General features: G+C 41.5%; 2 protein-coding genes and 2 long non-coding RNA genes across 8 annotated transcripts in view; 2 read left to right on the top strand and 2 right to left on the bottom strand.

Moving 5' to 3' along the window:
- Positions 1-733, bottom strand: part of Tnfaip8 (TNF alpha induced protein 8) — a 121,593-nt gene extending 120,860 nt beyond the window's left edge. For both annotated transcript variants that reach the window (XM_087592828.1, XM_087592825.1), the window contains exon 1: positions 590-733. Coding sequence is in view for 1 of the 2 variants with exons in the window: in XM_087592825.1 (XP_087448951.1) it covers position 590 (1 nt within the window). In the remaining variant the exon portion in view is untranslated. The remainder of the gene's footprint in view (positions 1-589) is intronic.
- A 233-nt stretch (positions 734-966) lies between these two features.
- On the top strand, positions 967-3,472 carry LOC120098294 (uncharacterized). The gene is made up of 3 exons (XR_015642953.1): positions 967-1,585; positions 2,727-2,921; positions 3,069-3,472. It is a non-coding gene; the product is annotated as an uncharacterized LOC120098294 (long non-coding RNA).
- Positions 3,473-13,404: 9,932 nt separating this feature from the next.
- Positions 13,405-17,692, top strand: LOC147999786 (uncharacterized). Its single transcript, XR_015642960.1, has 2 exons — positions 13,405-16,221; positions 16,824-17,692. It is a non-coding gene; the product is annotated as an uncharacterized LOC147999786 (long non-coding RNA).
- Positions 14,464-18,612, bottom strand: part of Dmxl1 (Dmx-like 1) — a 171,435-nt gene continuing 167,286 nt past the window's right edge. For 3 of the 4 annotated variants that reach the window (XM_087592831.1, XM_087592833.1, XM_087592835.1), the window contains one exon: positions 14,745-15,777. In XM_087592831.1, coding sequence (XP_087448957.1) covers positions 15,754-15,777 — 24 coding nt within the window. In that variant the 3' untranslated portion in view covers positions 14,745-15,753. Of the gene's footprint in view, positions 15,778-18,612 lie in introns of all 4 variants that reach the window. The other variant, XM_087592837.1, reaches the window with a different exon arrangement.

Below are 18,612 nucleotides of genomic sequence, written 5' to 3'. Positions count from 1 at the left end.
CGCTAAGCACATGGGACAAACAGAAACGCACACAAGCACACAACTTTCTTCACGGAATGATTTTAAAGCAAAACTGCTCGCTGCTGGTTTACAATGTAGGATTGGATAACAATCTCAGATCAGCATCTCAGTCTGAAATCTGGGGCATCCTGAACAACACAGGCAACCCTTGCTTCAGCGTGTGAGGTTGGTTACCGAGAGGACAGTACACTTAGCCAGAATGGAGTTAAGAGAAGAAAGGAAAGGATGGGGAGAGGGGCTCAAAGCGGGAGCTGGAAGAGGTCTCTCCCTGGCGGTAGACTGCCAGCCACGGAACTGGGATCCATAGTGTGGCGCCTAAACGTTAAAACTCCGGTACTTTCCAAGCTGCGCGCTCCCACACACTCACGCCCACTTCACCTACTCACTCGCACCTACTCACACCTACTCTCACGGCTGAAACTCTTGGAGAACTGCAAGCGCGCCCCGAGGAGCACTTTGAAAGTTCCCAAGTAGTGTCTGGTTTTATCATTACTATTTTTTGACACCCCCCCCCCCCACACACACACACACAACCCCTAAGCTCCACTCCTGGAAGGGAGGCACTTACTCGGAGGAAGGGCGCGGCGGCGCCGGGACGAGTGAAGAACGGGGCGGTCCCGCAATGCTGTTCCTCGGAGCTGGACCACTCGCGGCTCTCGGCCCCCTAAAACCCCAGGCGGGCCCCAGCGCGGGAGAAGTGGAGCTCGAGCCTGGGGCGGGGCCAGGAGAGGCAGAGGCGGAGCCTGTGTGCCAGGGCGGAGCTAGGAGGTGGATTAGGGGAAGAGCCAGACTGCAGAGAGGAGGTCGGGGGCGTGGCGGGATAGGAAGGGGGCGTGGTCGGGGCAGAAACTCAGCCGTAGAGGCAGTGGGGAGGGACTGAGTTGCTGGGCGGGAGAAAAAGCAAAAGCCACCTATTAGGGCGGGGCCTGGAGGCAGAGAAAAGGCATTGTGGTCAGGGAGCCGGTAGTAGAGCGGATGGATCAGCACCTCCAAGGGCCTCAGTACACAGTGGTTCGCGCAGGACGTTGCAGCTCAGGGCAGGCAATATGGAAAGTCACCGGGCAGCTAGGCACAAACTGGGAGCTGGCGGCCAAGATCTGCTTGAGAGATCTCTCAGTTTCTTTGCATAAATGAAATTGCCTTTGTAGTTGATGTGGTCAAATACTTGCTCTTTTGCACGATAACTGACTGACACTTAACCCATGTATGTGACTGATAATCTTTGGAAGTCTGGGTCCTGCTTCCTTTCCGTCTTTCTCTCTCTCCCTCCTTGTGTTAAGATTACCCACAGACATTCTAAGCACTTCCTGATCCTTGGTTTCCATTGTCAGAGATCTTGGAATTCTATTCATCTCGGGTTAAAGTCTCTCATTGGCTTTCTCATTGACTTCCTTGTGGGAAGCCACACACTCAAACTCACACCACTCTAGTGTGACTGACTGCCTTTACCCAAGGAACCAGGAAACTCCAGAGGAAACAACGGGATAAAGCTGATTGTGCAGTTTCCTTCTGTCAAAGAACCGTTCCGGGGTGACAATTGTAACTGGCAAGGAACATCCCACTTGTGAGTAAAAGAAACTCACCCATATCATAAATATTCACTCGTGAGACTAGCTATGTAAGGTGGGTCTGGAATACTATTAACAAATTAAATATGTGCACGCGACCATTCTAATTTTCTCAGCAGTCTATGGTGTAACTCTTAACAGCTCCTGGGATCTAGTAAAAAGAAAGGGAGATATTGAAGCTGCCCCCAAAAAGCGACACTCTTAGGAAATGCATGATTGATGGGGGCAGGGGAAAGTAAAGACTGGGTTGGTGAAATGGACAAAATCACAACGGTGTGGATTTAAAGCAAAACACGGGACCATATACTAGATACAGAGGTGTTTAAAAGAGGATCTCTGTCCACAGCTGTAATTAGGCATCAGAGGTATCAGGATGATTTTCTGGAAGGGGTGCTCTGAGCTGGGTTTGGGTAAAAAGTGGGAACTTCAAAATTCTTTTCAAGGAGCAGTGGTTTTGTGTAGCAGTTTTCTCCAAGATTAAAACATTCCATCTAGGGCTGGAGAGATGGCTCAGCGGTTAAGAGCACCCAATTGCTCTTCCAGAGGTCATGAGTTCAATTCCCAGCAACCACATGGTGGCTCACAACCATCTGTAAGGAGATCCGATACCCTCTTCTGGTGTATCTGAAGACAGCTACGGTGTACTTATATATAATAAATGAATAAATCTCAAAAAAAAAACATTCCATCTAGCCCTGGGCTTTTTGGGGGAGGGGGAGATTTTAAAAATTTATTTATTTGGGAGCTGGAGAGATGGCTCAGTTGTTAAGAGCACTGATTGTGCTTCCAAAAGTCCTGAGTTCAATTCCCAGCAACCACATGATGGCTCACAACCATCTGTAATGGGATCCAGTGTCTTCTTCCGGTGTGTCTGAAGACAGCGACAGTGTACGCATATACATAAAATAAATAAATAATTTTTTTAAGATTTATTTATTTTGTGCATGTGAGTACACTATCGCTGTCTTCAGACATACCAGAAGAGGACATCAGATCCCATTACAGATGGTTGTGAGCCACCATGTAGTTGCTGGGAATTGAACTCAGGACTTCTGGAAGAGCAGTCAGGGCTCTTAACCACTGAGCCATCGCTCCAGTCCCAAGGGGGAGATTTTAATGACTGTTTTATTTCCCTAGGAGTTAGCCCCGAACCCTCCTACATATGTAGCAGATGAGCAGCTTATTCTACATGTGTCCCCCCCAACAACTGGAGTGAAGGCTGTCCCTGAATTTGCTGCCTGCCTGTGGATCCTGTTCCCCTAACTGGGATGCCTTGTCTGTCCTCAAGGGGAAAGGATGTGCCCAGTCCTACTGTGACTTGATGTGCCCAGGGTGGGTCGGTACCCCAGAGGTGGTGGGCTCCCCTTCTCAGAAGAGAAAGGGGAGAAGGGGAGGAGCTGTGTGAGGGGGTACTGGGATGTCAAGCTTAGATATGTAAAGTAAATAATTAATTAATGGATTTATTTTTCATCCTTGCAGGACTGTTTTTCTTAAGGAATTCCGTAAGTAGAAAGGTAAACAGTTCAAAATAGCTTCAGGAAGTTCCTGAAACACAGCAGATTCACTAGGCTCCTCCTTGCCAGAGTGAACAATAAAACTGACAGTCTGCCTCAGACAGAAAGAAGCTGAGCTGCAAAGATTGACCCTGGAAGAAGCAGAAACCACCTGAGTTGCCTAGAAGATAAGACCAGAGTCACTTGGAAAGGACACTGAAGCCTGCTGAGCTCCCTGCAGTGTGCTCCATGTTCTTAGATTTTGTGAATTGTCATCCATAAGAGTGGAGTTTTGTGATGCAGCTATGTTTGAGTCATTTCTACCCCTTTAAGTAACCTTTTACCCATATTCCTGTGAGTAACCACAATAAAACTCATTGGTTTACCAAACTGAGCTTTGTTGGTATTCGTACTTTGGTTTGTCATGTCTGGGGTGAGTAGACATGTGTGTTTCGTCCTCCAAGGAAATGTTTTGTCACACAAGTGGCAAGCATTTTCTCATGTTACAAAGGATTGGAGAGTGGGCATGATGGTGCATGCCTTTAGTCGCAGTATTAAGAAGGCAGAAGCAGGTGATCTCTGTAAGTTTGAGGGCAGCTTGGTCTACATAGTGAGCTCCAGGACAGTCAAGGCTATGTAGTGTGGCCCTGCCCCACCCCAACCCCACAAAATATGATTACTAATATTAAAATAATAATAATACACAATGGATTGGAAGAGAGATTAGATTGATGCTTGGACTAGTGCTAAAACAACAGACCAGAACCCAAACTAAAATCTTTCATCCTCCAAGACCTTAGGTGAAGGAAGGCAGAAGAATTTTAAGCACAGGAGACATTAAGCATGCTTAAATGTTGTTTTATTGATAGAAAAGGCTTTCCAGTATGGAAACAGCATAGAGGACCCCAGAGCCAGGTAACATGTTCAGTAAATTGACAAAACATGGCAGGTTAGATGCTGTGGCAGACAAAATAATGTCTCACAGAGAGATGTCCAGTCTCTGACTCAAGAATCTGATAATGTTAACATTGCAGGGGGAAAGAAATTCTGTCCTCATGGTTTAAGATAAGAACATTGAAATGGGCATTACGTTGGATTATTAGACAAGCCTAGTTATGTGGGTCCTCTAAAGTGGAAGTACACTGGGGCAGAGTCAAAATGTGAGGAGACATTCAGCTTGCGCCATGAGCCAAACACCATGGGTGTCCTCTAGAAGCTGAAATGGGTCTCAGCTGACAGTTTCAAAAGGGTATGGGACATCAGCCTTGCATCCCTGAGATGTAAGATGCCATTAACCAAAATTAAGCAAGGAAATGTTTCTTTCTTTAGGGCCTCTAGAAAGTAACTCAGCCCTTCAGACTCTATAATTTGATACTGGCGAGACTCCGGTGAGGTATGGAGCTATAAATAAAACTTTGTGTCAAATGCCTAACCTTGGGGTAATTTATCATGGCAGCAATTGGAAACCAGTACAGATTCTGAAGGCTGGAGAAGATGGAAAGGGTAAGATGGTCTCACAACTTTGAAAAGGCCTAGAGATGGATAAAGTGTTGGGTTTGTTTAACAAGGTTTCTGAATGCAGTAGCCATTATGGGCAGTGTTTCCCATGGAGTTAAGGGAAAGAGCAGGAAGATGCATTCTAAATACTCCAGAGTCTGCAATTATGCAGCTAAATTGGAGGGGAAAGGGTTTTTATATTTGATCCTCTCTGCCAGATAACTAGAAACAATCTCAATGCTTACCTGTATTGGCTACTTACTTATCACTGTGACAAAATACTACAAAACAACTTAAGGGGATGAAAGATATATCTGGGTTCATATAATGTAATCTATGGTGGTGGGGAAGCAGGGCATAGTGGCTCTGTCTCCAGGCCAGGAGCACGAAGAGCACTCAGAGATTTCCACATAGAATGGACCAGGAACCAGAAGCATGAATAACCTTCTGAGGCCCAACCCTGGCCAGCCCCCACCTCCCACAGTTTTGAAAATAGCACAATGTTGAACTAGGGTTCTATTGCTATAAAGAGTTACCGTGACCCAGGCGACATGATAAAGGAAATCATTTAATTGGAGCTGGATTGCACATTCAGAGTTTTGGTCTATTATCATCATGGCAGGAAGTATGGAGGCATGCAGGCAGACATGGCGCTGGAGAAGAAGCTGAGAGCTCTACATCTTGATTCACAGGCTGTGCATCTGTGGACCGTGTGCCACACTGGGCATAGTGTGAACATATATGACCTAAAAGCCCACCTGCACACTGACATACTTCCAACAACAAGGCTGTACCTACTGCAACAAAGCCACACATCCTAACAGTGCCACTCCCTATGATCAAGCATTTAAACACACAAGTCTGAGGGGTAGGCATTACCATTCCAACTAACACACATAGCAAGAGACTGAGCATTTGGAATGGGAGCTTGTGGGGCAAATTTCAGATTACAGTCATAAAACAACTATGGCCACCAAGTAGGGTTTGTCACCACCATTTGAGAATTCTAGTACCAGATCTGCCACATATCTACTGAATGTTTTTGGACAAAGCACAAAGCCTTAATGAGAATTCTGCTGTATGGTGTGTGAGTCACCAGGATACCCTATTATCTGTAAATTCAACTCCATTAACTGTCACTGTTCTTGACCTTCAGTGTGTGAATTGTTTCCTCCAGGTCTGACATGTCAAATGCCACCATGAAGCAGAGTGGCTGAGGTGACCTATGGGAGGACTTGACTACATAGTCATGACAATGAAATCAACAGTCCTATATGACAAGTAGCAAGGCCCATGGGAATGGGACTGCTACCATTTCCTTTCAAAGGGAAGAGAAAGCATCACACACTTCCACAAAAATCTTCTGATATTTCAATCACCACTCACTTCTGCCCCAGCCATATACTTAATATATGTATATTTTATATATTATATAAGTATACTTTCAGATATACTAAGTATATAGGAGATTTAAAAGTAGGACTCTTCTGTGCTGAAGTTGTTCAAAAGTTACTCATGCTCCTGTATGTAACACCAATATCATCATTCATTCTCCCAATCTGGACTTGGTGGAGTCTTTCTTTAGTCTCTCTTCTCTACCTTGCTTCAGTGTGAATAACCATTCCCTTAATGTCTCCCAAAGAAAGCCATCTGATTCTCATGAGGCATTGTCTTGCCTACACTCTTTATTCCTTGGCCCTAATATTACTATTGGCCCATCTGGAAAATTTTTATAAGTATCTATTATAGAGGAATTTTAATCCAGCAACATGGCTTCTCTGGCAAGGGAACATCTCTAAAGACCGTTTACGTCTATATGATCTGAGCAGAATCTAGACACTCCATTAGTATATACCTTTAATCTTAAACAGTGACGGTAGGGATAGTTTCTAGTAGGGAGCAGCCATGTTGGAACATGACATCTAATTGTGGAGAAGACAAAGTGATGAATCAGAGAAAAATTTGACATAATGAGTTAGAGATAGGATGTGCCCAACTCTCACAAAAACAAGATGAGAAAGAGGCTACTTGGGAGCATCACACACACACACACACACACACACACACACACACACACACACACAGAGAGAGAGAGAGAGGGGGGGGTTAAATTCAGTTGAGTCAGTTCAGTGAGTTCAGTTCATGCAGTTTTGTGCAGGTCAGAGGAGGTAGTTTTACTGGGAGAGTTTTACAGAATCAGGTTGTAGGTAAAGACAGAAGGATCCAGAGAATAAAAAGGAGCAAGAAGATTAGAACAGGTGGTCACAGTTAGTTTGAGGCCAAGCAGAGCAATTCAGTCAAGAAGACAAGAGAAGCCAGTTTGAATCAGTCATCTTGGAGAGGAATTTGAGCCAGAAGAGCTGAGTTGAACCAGTTCAGAAAGAACTAGGAAGGGTTTGTTTATTCAGCTAACAATGACATCTACAGTCCATGCTATTCATAAGGGCTCCTTAAGAATCCAAAAGTATAGACTCTGGTACAGCAGATTCCTAACATCCAAAGACAGCCACGTCATCGGGTAGCCTGGATATAAGTCTGCAGAGTGAATGGGAAGAAAGGATTTTTATCATACCAGGTCATTTAACTATCTTTCCCATTTCCTCAGGCTTTCTGTCATTGATATACATGATATTCCTTCCTTCTTCAAAGAAAATAAACTGATTTTAAAAAAAGTCTCTGAACGCCTTGGCTAGTTGCTAAGCACACTACCTGTATCCCAACTCAGCTAGAGCGGGCCTGTACCAAATTCATTTGGGTTCCCAATTGTTTGAGTCATCTCTTCTATTCATAGGGTTTAGATTCTAGTAATAAATGATTTTATCTCCAACTGGTCCAATCCTATGATCCTTTATAACATAAAAATGCTAAAATAAAAAAAACAAAATGAAAAACTCTTTATTAGAATCAGCCATACCTGCTTTTGTTTTCTCATGGCTTCAATTTTTCCCATTGTATTAAATTTTTATATTAAAGATATTTCACCAAAGTACCTTATTAGATTGAGAACTTAAACCTTTTTAAATGTAAGCATTCATTGCTACAAGTCTTCCTCCATGGCTTTGAAGGTTGATGAGAAGATTTTTCTGATTATTTCTCCCTTTGTAGGTATACTGGCTATTTTTATGTCAACTTGACAAAGGTTTCTGAAAGAAGGGAGCTTCAGTTGAGAAAAGGTCTCCATAAGATCAGGCTGTGACCAAGACTGTAGGGTGTTTTCTTAATTCGTGTTTGATGTACGAGGTTCCTAGTCCATTATGGATGGGACCACCCTTGGCCTGGTGGTCTATGGTTTTGTAAGAAAGCAGACTGAGCAAGTCATGGGCAGCAAGCCAGTATGTAGCACCCCTCCATGGCCTTTGCATTAGTTCCTGCCCTTTCTTTCAACAACGAGAGACAATGATATTGACATGTAACCCAAACAAACCATTGGTTTTTGCTTATGATGTTTCATTGCAACAAATGATAGCCTATCCGAAACAAGGTGTTTTCCAGGAGTCATGTATTGTTCTTTTGGAGAGGATGGTGGACTTTGGAACTTTGTGTGAGAAAAGTCATTGAGTATTCAGTGCTTGGTGAAATGTTCTGTAGGAGCTTGGAAGTTAAGAATGTCAAGGAAAATGCAGAAGACGGAGCACTGTGAAGTTTAAAGTTTCCATTGGGGTCATTGTTGTTTTTGAATTAAGATTCTGTGGTTCTGGTAGGCTGGAGCTGAAGAATCAGCTATGATTAACAAGATACCTATCTTTTGCTATCATACTTGATGCCTGTCAGCTGGAGCTGAGAATTTAGTAGTGACTAAGAAGAGATCAGCATTATTGAGGTGAAATTTCCTGAGAGCACACAGAGCTATATTCCAGAAGTATCCACAGTTGTATGTCATACTGGCAGCTGAACTTGGTAGTGTAAGAGTTGCTCAGGTAAACAGGACCCCCATTGAAGGAATCAGAGAAAGAACTGGAAGAGCTTGAAGGGGCTCGAGACCCCATAATATGAACAACAATGCCAACCAACCAGAGCTTCCAGGGACTAAGCCACTACCTAAAGACTATACATGGACTGACCCTGGACTCTGACCTCATAGGTAGCAATGAATATTCTAGTAAGATCACCAGTGGAAGGGGAAGCCCTTGGTCCTACTAAGACTGAACCCCCAGTGAACGTGATTGTTGGGGGGAGGGCGGTAATGGGGGGGAGAATGGGAAGGGGAACACCCATATAGAAGGGGAGGGCGAGGGGTTAGGGGGATGTTTGCCTGGAAACCGGGAAAGGGAATAACATTCGAAATGTAAATAAGAAATACTCAAGTTAATAAAAAAAAAAAAGAGTCGCTCAGGTAGTACTAGTTTTAAAGACATGAAGGTGACATGGAGAGCAGCTGGGGTGGGCCTTGTGAGAGGCTAGGAGAGGCCATTGGTGAAGGTTCAACCACACTGGCAATTGAAGTGGCAGGATTGAAGAGGTTTTGCAGAGAAGTTGAGGCTTGGCACCATGAAGAGAAGCTACGCGCGGCTATTAGTGGAAGTGTAGTCTAGCTGCAGCAGTTGACCTCAGCATTTTGAAGATGTAAGTACCTTGGGATGGATGACCACCAAGAACAGCAACAGCAGTGAGATGGAGCATATACGACAAGCTGTGCATTGCAGAGGGCGGAGCCAGAGAAGGGAGCTATGCTAGCTGGAGGAACACAGAAGATCCTGAGTGAACCCCACTTATTTATACTTTTGGAGTTTGGTTTCGCTTTGATTCTTCCCTCTTAAAGAAAGCATTTAATTTCTTTTTGACTTTACAGTAGCCCACAGTTGAGGGATTGAGTTTTTAAAAGACATTTTAAGAGATTTGGGGTATTAGAGACTGAATTTTAATATGTTTGAATTTGTAAAAACAGACATTTTAAGTTTGTAAGATGTTTTATTTTGGAATGTCAATACTAATGTGTGATCTTGGAGTTGGAGAAGAAAGGAAAGGTTGTGGCATAATAGTGAAGTATTTGTGTGTCAGGTTGACAAGGGGTCAGTGGTGCTGGCTACTTTTATGTCAATCTGACTCAAGTTTCGAAGAGGAGGGAGTATCAACTAAGAAAATGCCCCCCTAAGATCAGGCTGAGGCCAAAGTTATAGGGCACTTTTTAAAACTAGTGATTGACGGGGCTGGAGAGATGGCTCAGTGGTTAAGAGCAGGGATGCTCTTCCATAGGTCCTGAGTTCAAATCTCAGCAACCACATAGTGGCTCACAACCATCTATAAAGGGATTCTACTCATATACATAAATAAATAAATAAATAAATAAATAAATAAATAAATAAATAAATAAATCTTAAAAACAAAAACCAAAAAACTAGTGATTGATGTTGAAAGGCCCAGCCCATTGTGAAATGTGTTACCCTGGAGCTGGTGAGCCTGGGTTCTATTAAAAAAAATCAGGCTAAACAAGTCATGGGGAGCAAGACAGAGAAGCATCCCATTCATGGTCTCAGCCTCCAGGTTCCTGCCCTGGTTGAGTCCCTGTCCTGACTTCCTTCAGTTCTTAATGATGATCTTGAAATAGATCCTGTCCTTCCCACGCTGCTTTATAGTCATGGTGTTTCATTGCAGCAACAGAAGCCCTGACTAAGACAATAGGTGTAGTTTTGTATTTCTGACATCTTGATTACAAAAATGAAGTTCTTCTCTGGATATGTCTATTTTGGATTTTACATGCTTTCTTGTGCTTGAGTATCTATTTCTTTCTCTAGATTTGGGAGTTTTCTGTCACAGTTCCTTAAGTTGATTCTCTATACGGTTACATTTGATCTCAGCTTCTTTCTCTGCTATGGATTCTTAGGTTTGGTCTTCTGATCACACTTTAGAGTTCTTGGCTCTGTTTCCTTCTCAGTATCTGAATGCTGTTTCCCATCTACCCTGTGCCCACGAACGACTGGCATTCTTTCTTCTGCTTTGTTGGTGCCACTTTCTACAGGCTTTTAAAAAGATTTTATTTTAGTAAAAAAATTAGATTCAGTATTTAATGTACATGAATGTTTTGCCTGCATGTATGCATACTTGGTGTTCACGGAGGGCGGAAGAGAGAATTGGTCCCCATGGAATTAGAATTATGGTTTTAAGCTTCCATGTGTGTTGTTGTAAAAATATAAAAAATAAAAAAGTATTGTTGTCTTTTACCTCGCTAGGTCCAGCACCGCAGTGCCCCATGATATCTGCTAGATATTTTGGCAGAAACACATCCCAACTCCTCGGTGGCCCAGTGTCTCCTGCCGCCGCACACTTTGCTACACTCAAATCGTCACATAAAAGAACACACAACACAATAACTTTAGATCCGATTGGTAAGATATAATTGCCCACATAAACATACAAAGTCCAGTACCATCCATCCCTTAAAAACATTAATAACCTGTAAATACACAGAGCAGAATCTTAATGTCACCGGCCATGGCTTCTCTCTCTCTCTCTCTCTCTCTCTCTCTCTCTCTCTCTCTCTCTCTCTCTCTCTCTCTCTCTCTTCCTCCCTTCCATTCCAGTCTCTTCCTCTTCCTTCAACCTTCTCTCCCGCCCATCCTTCCTTTTCCTCCAATGACAGGCCTCCTATCCTGTACCTGGCCCTCACCTGTATTTTACAAATTCAATGGGGAGAAGATTCTGGTGAAGTCACCTGATTCCTGAGTAATGACTAAGCAGCTGTCCTTGGGGCAGTGCATCAAAATACAGATAACTCCAGGGCAAACCACAACACATGTGGGTGCTAGAAATCAAACCTAGGTCCTTCGAGGGTAAGGACAGTAAGTACTCTAAGACGCTGAGCCATCTGTCTAGCGTCAGAATTTATTTTTAAATGAGTGTGATGGCTATTCTTGGTTGTCAACCTGATTACAACTGGCATTAAAACCCAGTGACAGGATACACGTGTGGGTTTTTTCCTTATTAAATCACTTGCAGAGGGTAGACCCAATTCTATTCTGGATCTGTTGAGGTGGGAAGACCCACCTTTAGTCCACTACACCTCCTGGTGGCAGTCTATGTAAGAGACATGGGAGAAGAAAGGGCTTGCCTTTTGCCTCTTTGCCTTTGCTTTTGCTGGCAAGCATATTCACTTCCTGGAATTAGAGCCTACTGTGGGATTCTGACATATACTGAAGACCAGCTGAGACATCCAGCCATGTATGCTGAACAGCCCCTGGATTCTTGGGCTTTCCATTGCTAGACAGACATTGTTTGGGCTACCTGGACCACAGCCTGCAAACCACTGTAATAAATAAACCCCATACAAATACATACCTATATTTAATTCTATAACTTCTGTTCTTTTAGAGAACCCTAATACAATGTGTATATGAGTTTAAGTGTATTCTGAATGCAATGCCCACACAGACCAGAGATATTGGGTCTTTTGGACTTGGATTTACAGGAGGTTGTCAGCTGTCTGACATTGGTACTGAGAACCCAACTCTTTTCTGCAGGGGTAGTATTCACTCCTCACTCCTATCTGCTGAACCATCTCTCCATCCCTTCCACTTGACTCATTTGGGTTTTTCACTTTCACTTTCCCACTGTATTATTTTTCCCACATCACTCCTGTTTTTCATCCATTCTCCTCCTCTCTATTCCTCTCTAAGACCTGTAGTCAATTACTTTGTTTGTTTGCAGGTCACTGATACTTTTTCCAGATCTTTTGATATTTTCACCTGTCATTTTACTCACTGAAGTTCAACACTTGTGGAATTATACTGGAGTTTTATTGCTGTGCCTTTCGTTTTTCTGTGTTTATGATTTTTGCATTTGTTAGTTTGTGTTGTCTCCTCTGGGTTTTGGGGGCATGCAAATGAGGATTTTCTTACTAAGAAGCTTTTTCCAGTACTGGGTAAGGATAAGACAAACTTTTGGGAAGCAATATTCTGTATTTTTTTTCTTGGCTCTCACAGACGGAGCCTGCAGCCCACTATCTTATTTGGAAGTTCAGAAATAAGCCTTTACATTACTAAGGAATTAGAATACCACAAACGTATCTAACCACTCTGAAAATAGTTCTTAGCATGGCAGAATTGTGCAACGTCTGCCCCTTATATACGACTCCCATGAGACCTCACTTGTAGGTCTCCCCAATTTGTTCAGCTGGAGGTCCAGTGCCCCCTTGTGGAAGAATACAATTTAAAAGCAATTATTCAATACTGTGGATTACTAATTATCCACAGCATAAACAAGATTGGTCTATGGTGAGGCTCTTAGTTCAATTTCCTACAGCCTACATTTAAAAAAAAAAACTGGGTCGAATGGCATGATGGGTAATAATCCTAGGGTTGGAAATGCAGAGCAAGGTTCTTTAGGCAGAAAAAGTGTATGGGGCAGAGGGGCTGGGCCACTGAGGCCCTCTAAATCAACAATATAAATCAACTTATAGAAACTGTGGAAGCATGCAAAGGGCTTGCACAGGTCTGTACCAAATGGGGGACTAAAGTTGAAAGGAGAAGCAGACAGATGCCTTCCACCCCAGCCCAGAGGCTACTTCCACTTGGTAACCACTTTGCAAATGAAATTTTCCTTTCCTCCTAGGAAGACTCACTAAGGAAGTTGCAGTCAATAGACAAGATAGGATGAACCCAAGGGCATCTATGGTTCATTGTCCCATGATGATCTCCCCTATTAAAGTGTTTAAAAGATTACTATTTTTTATATGTAACATATACAAGTACATATATTTTTATACCTTACAGATCCTTTGCACATTAAATACTATAGCTCCCAGTTTATAGTGTTTTTATGTGATTCCTGAGTATGTGAATGAGTGGGCCTACTTCTTAAGCCTTTTTTTTTCCTTTTTTTTTTTTTTCTTTGAGCTGAGGACCGAACCCAGGGCCTTGCACTTACTAGGCAAGCGCTCTACCACTGAGCTAAATCCCCAACCCTTAAGCCTTTTCTTGAGCTCTTTTCCTTCTGTTTTGGCCAATTCCAATGTATTCATTTTTAAATCTTATATTACCCCATAATCACTCAGAATCCTGTGTTTTCTACAGGAGACAGAAAAGGGTGGACCAGATAGGAGTGGTGGAACTCTGAGAAGTAGAGAGAGGGGAAACTAATTATGTGGAAAAAAAAAAAACCCTACTTTCAATAAAAGGAAAAAAATAGCTGTTTAAAAGCACTTACTCTTGAAGTTTCAGAATATTTCTCTGTCCAAGCCTGTTTTGATTCAACTGTCTTAGTCTGAATTTTTTTGCTCTTATCTCATGCCTAGCACATTATATGTGTATGTATGCATGCGTGCACACCAAATATCCTCCAAAGCTATTTCAAACTCTACTGCTGGACTTGCAGTTCCTGGCTTTGTGTATAGAACCCTGACCTTCAATAAGTATAAAACCTTTGCCTATGTAACCTATTTTCTACAATATCAATACTATTTTTATTTTAGCAACAGAACCTAAAGCTTTTGTTGGTTATCATCTTGAATATCTGCTTTCAACTCTCTCTATTCTCCTTTGGGCCTTTCATAACTGAGATTTTGGCTTTCCCTTCCATTTTAATCTTGAGTTCATGAAGGTCCCATTATATACTTTCTACAATTTCACATTCTTGTTTTTTCATGTATGTAACCAAGTTACTACTTGATTCAAGTTGGAACATTCAGAATTACTGTTTTCCAGCTTCAGCTTTTATTACTTGGGAATCATTTTATGTGCTTAAAAAAATTTATGTGGCGCTATTTTCCCATGTAGTATAAACTCTACATACCAAATTACAATAGCAACTCTGTGGGCAATAATACAGGCAGGGTTTTTAATGTTTGTCCATTTAGGAGTACATTTAATTAATAATGGGAACAGTAATTTCCTTTTAAAGCGTCTTTGTGTATGGTGGTATCTGTCTTTTAGGTCTTATATTTTTATATTCAATTTTTAGTATGTTGGAATGTATGGTGTACTTTCTAAATTTCCTCCACCCACCAATGGAGGACTATGTAGGATAATTTAACTCTGGATACTCAGGGAAAAATACAGCAAATATCATGTGTTATTAATTCAAATTTTTTAAAAAGTCAGGAAGAGTGGAAGAACTTATTCTAGAAGAATGCATTTAGGAAGCCTAATAGATTAAATGAAATTCATATTTAAAAGAACTTTAGAACATAAAAAGCTAATTTCAGCTTAATCAGACATTACCAGGGGAGGCAGTATTTTGGTATGTAGATTTATTTAGAACATTCATATTCATACCAATCAATGCCATCAAGAGATTTAAGCTCCTTTTAACTATTAGATAGCACACAAGCATAGCAATAAAAATAATAAAAATGCTTCTATGGAGGTAAATACATGACTTCTTTAAAAATTTCATTATGATTTCTCTAGTCTCATGGAGAATTACAACAATTATTTTGTAAGCTGCTAGCTAAGATTTTTTAAAATCATGTTTCATTAGATTTTTATTGATTAAAATATTACATCAATCTTCCCCTCTCCTTGAGATCTTTTAACTTCATATTTTATTAGCTCAGTGATTCCATGCCTAGCCGCCACTCATAGAGCATTGAACTGTGTGGCCCTGTAGAAAGCTAGCTTTCTGAATCTATCCCTTGGGTCACATAGATAAAACTCAGTGTTCTCTTGATACAGCACATCTTCAATCTCGCAGGGCTTTGGGACTATTTTGAAGCAGATAGTACTGAAAGACATTCACTTTTACAACAGTATGTGCTGTATATGGGATTTTAAGTCATATCTTATGTTAACATTCTTCTCCATTAAATCTCTGAGGGATATTACAGACACCTCCCTTTCCTGCAGAACTAATTTCCTAACATGTTCCTATGAAATTACGTGCAGTTTCAGGGCTTTATTTTCTGCTTCTCAGAATCAAAGTTCTGACTTTCCCATTTGGAATGGGATGAGGTTTTTTTCTTTTTTGAGCTAAGTTCCGCTGCTCACCTCCCACCTAGTTGGGTGGGCAGCAGGACCTGTGGGCACTCTCTGCTCACCTCCCACCTAGTTGGGTGGGCAGCAGGACCTGTGGGCACTCTCTGCTCACCTCCCACCTAGTTGAGTGGGCAGCAGGACCTGTGGGCACTCGCTCACATTCCCTAATTCCAAGCCATCTTTACTTTCTGCTTCAGTGGAGGGTTCTCCAGTCTTACATCTTCATCTCCCAACATGTGCTGTTTAAAGCTTCTTCACTTCTTAGCATGCTCAAGCCTCTGTTATTAAAGCAACCTGTAAATAATTTCAATTGTTATCATTCGAGAACTTGAGACTTGTAGTGATAAGATAAACTATAAGAAGACACAATTACACAGCTCATTCATTACACCTTTCAAAGGGATGTGTGGGCCAAAACCTAACTCTTGGTTTGCGAAGCTGTCTCGTGGCACTGCGTCATCAGAAGAGGTGACGACCTGGTTTAACTCTGCTCATGAAATATCACCAATGTGACAACTACATGGGACTTTTCTCCCTATTACCATTATCACAGGACCCTATGATGTCTAAAATACTTCAGAAGAATTACAATTTGCTGACTTATTTTCTATTCTGAATGGCCATGGTAATTTGGTGTTCTAAAAAAAAAAAAAAAAAAAAAAAAAAAAGAAGCAAAACCAAAACCACATTAGATGCTATTTTAAGAATTATCTTCCCTGGGGCTGGGGATTTAGCTCAGTGGTAGAGCACTTACCTAGGAAGCGCAAGGCCCTGGGTTCGGTCCCCAGCTCCGAAAAAAAGAACCAAAAAAAAAAAAAAAATTATCTTCCCTTATGTACAGAATGAACTAAAATCAGATGTATGTTTTTCAGCATAAATATGCTACACTTCTAGGATGACAGCAAGCCGATTTCCAGGAGTTTAAAGATGCACTGCCAATGCAATGTATCTGCTGAGTTCCACTAAGCAAGCTACAGCTGTATACGGAGACCAATGCAAAGTATTTTTCGGCTTTTTAAAAAAATGTGCTGTTTTATCGATGGCTTCTTCAGGAAAATTTTTAAGATTCCAGTGAAACAATGTGGTGCTCAACTCAGCACTGGCTCCCTGTGCATGGGAGAAAACCCAGCAGAAGAGCAAAGACAAGTTCAGAAAAAGATTACACACTGGAAATAATGGTCATAAAGTCTACAGACATCTTCAAGTGACTATCACACACTTAAACAATCTATGTTCAGCTTTTTTTTTTTTTTTCGGAGCTGGGGACCGAACCCAGGGCCTTGTGCTTGCTAGGCAAGCGCTTTACCACTGAGCTAAATCCCCAACCCTTTTATGTTCAGCTTTTTATATTTACTCACAAGAGCACTATTTCATCCTGCCAGCTTTAAGCCAAGCAGCAACAATGTCATCAGCTCAGAAGTGTTCCTGACCCAAGACCTCCATTCAGCGCATCTCACTAGCTCATTACACCTTCTCTGGAATACAAAAACAGCTTTCCTTTCACTAACACAAGCCCAAAACATCTTTGATATTACTTTGTGTGAGAAGGACTCAAAGGAATTAGAAATGTGAATTTCTTCCTCCATGTTATGTTTTCTATTCCTCCAACAGTTATCTGTCCACACACACATACAGTATTAACCATCCAATATGGCATCCTGTACTATTCACACTCTGCTGCCCTCTGTTTCTTTCACCTGCTTTTCAGGTCAACTGAGACAAGTCAAGCATTCTTTTTATTCTTAGACCATATTCCAGAACAGGAATAGAATACAACTTATTCAAATGAAGTTTCAACATACATTTGGATATATTTCATGCGTGAGTACTTTTATTTTTGTAGTGTAATTTCCCAAAAGATTATTCACTTAAAGCTCTGGGTATTCTATTTTAATCAACAGAGTAGTTTTGACAGAAACATTTGAGTGCACCCACTTTCGTGCATTGTCTTTAAACTATCAGTATACTAATAGTATTGGCAATGGTCTATAATGTTGGTGGCATCTATAGGACCCTTTGGCTAACAACTCAACAAGATATGTCCTCTTCCTGGCACTGGAGGCTTCACCTGAAAGCATGATGCCTGGTTAAGGCACTATCTTCCTAATTATATAGTGACTTATGTCAATTCCTTTCATACATCTTTATATTTTAGAAAACTTCTACAATAATTTCTATAAGATTCTTCAAAGACCTAAAGTATTAGTTATCCCCTAGTCAAAAAGCTCTTTGTATATCTGCTGAGAGAAAATTAGTTTGAGCCAAAGGAGTGACACTGGGTCTATCAACCGCAAACTAGGCCAGGCCACATGCTCAGTAGCTACCAACACAAAATAGACTCCATGTTTTTTATTATTGTTATGGTTGGTCCTTTTTGTCTTGTTTTGTTTTTTCATTTTTGTTTGGCTTTTGTTTTTTGGTGAGAGAAATGTGAATTCAGTGGGTAAGATTTGGTAGGCCGAAGGGGACAGGAGAACATATGATCAAACTTTATGAAAAACTAAAAATATAATAAAACAGTAACCTCCTCAAAGGAGGAAACCACGAAATTAACCCCATTCAACCAAACCCCTACCCTATTCTTTAAAATGTTATGTTTAAAAATGCTAGGGTCTGGGGTTGGAGATTTAGCTCAGTGGGAGAGCACTTGATGAGCAAGCGCAAGGCCCTGGGTTCGGTCCCCAGCTCTGAAGAAAAGAAAAAAAAATGCTAGGGTCTTGCTGATGCTGGTGGCTAAAGGTGGGACAGCTGTGCGAAAGTCAGACAGGAACATATGACATATAAGTTAATTCTTCCTCTCACAAAACATTTATATGAAGTATGAATTGTGTTTGACAGGATCTTATCCTTGATAGTCTATTTTCTGAAATCTTGCTGCTGCTTTATCAACTAGTTTATGTAATAATCTAAATTCGTGTCATTTCAACAATACTCAGTGTCTTCACTAGATTCTGTCTCTAGAAGTCACTGCTCACCTATTCAAGCAACTCCAGTGTTAAGTGACACACACTAGCCACTTTAATTTTAGGGGACAGTCTCAATCTGTAGACCAGACTGGCCTTGAATTTGTGAAATTTTCTTTCCTTGACCTCCCATGTGCTTGGATTACAAAAGCATGTCACAGTGACT

This window comes from Rattus norvegicus, chromosome 18 (assembly GCF_021556685.1).
Source record: "Rattus norvegicus strain SHRSP/BbbUtx chromosome 18, alternate assembly SHRSP_T2T, whole genome shotgun sequence".
In the NCBI taxonomy this organism is placed as follows: domain Eukaryota; kingdom Metazoa; phylum Chordata; class Mammalia; order Rodentia; family Muridae; genus Rattus; species Rattus norvegicus.
This window is presented reverse-complemented; position numbering and strand designations above follow the sequence as displayed.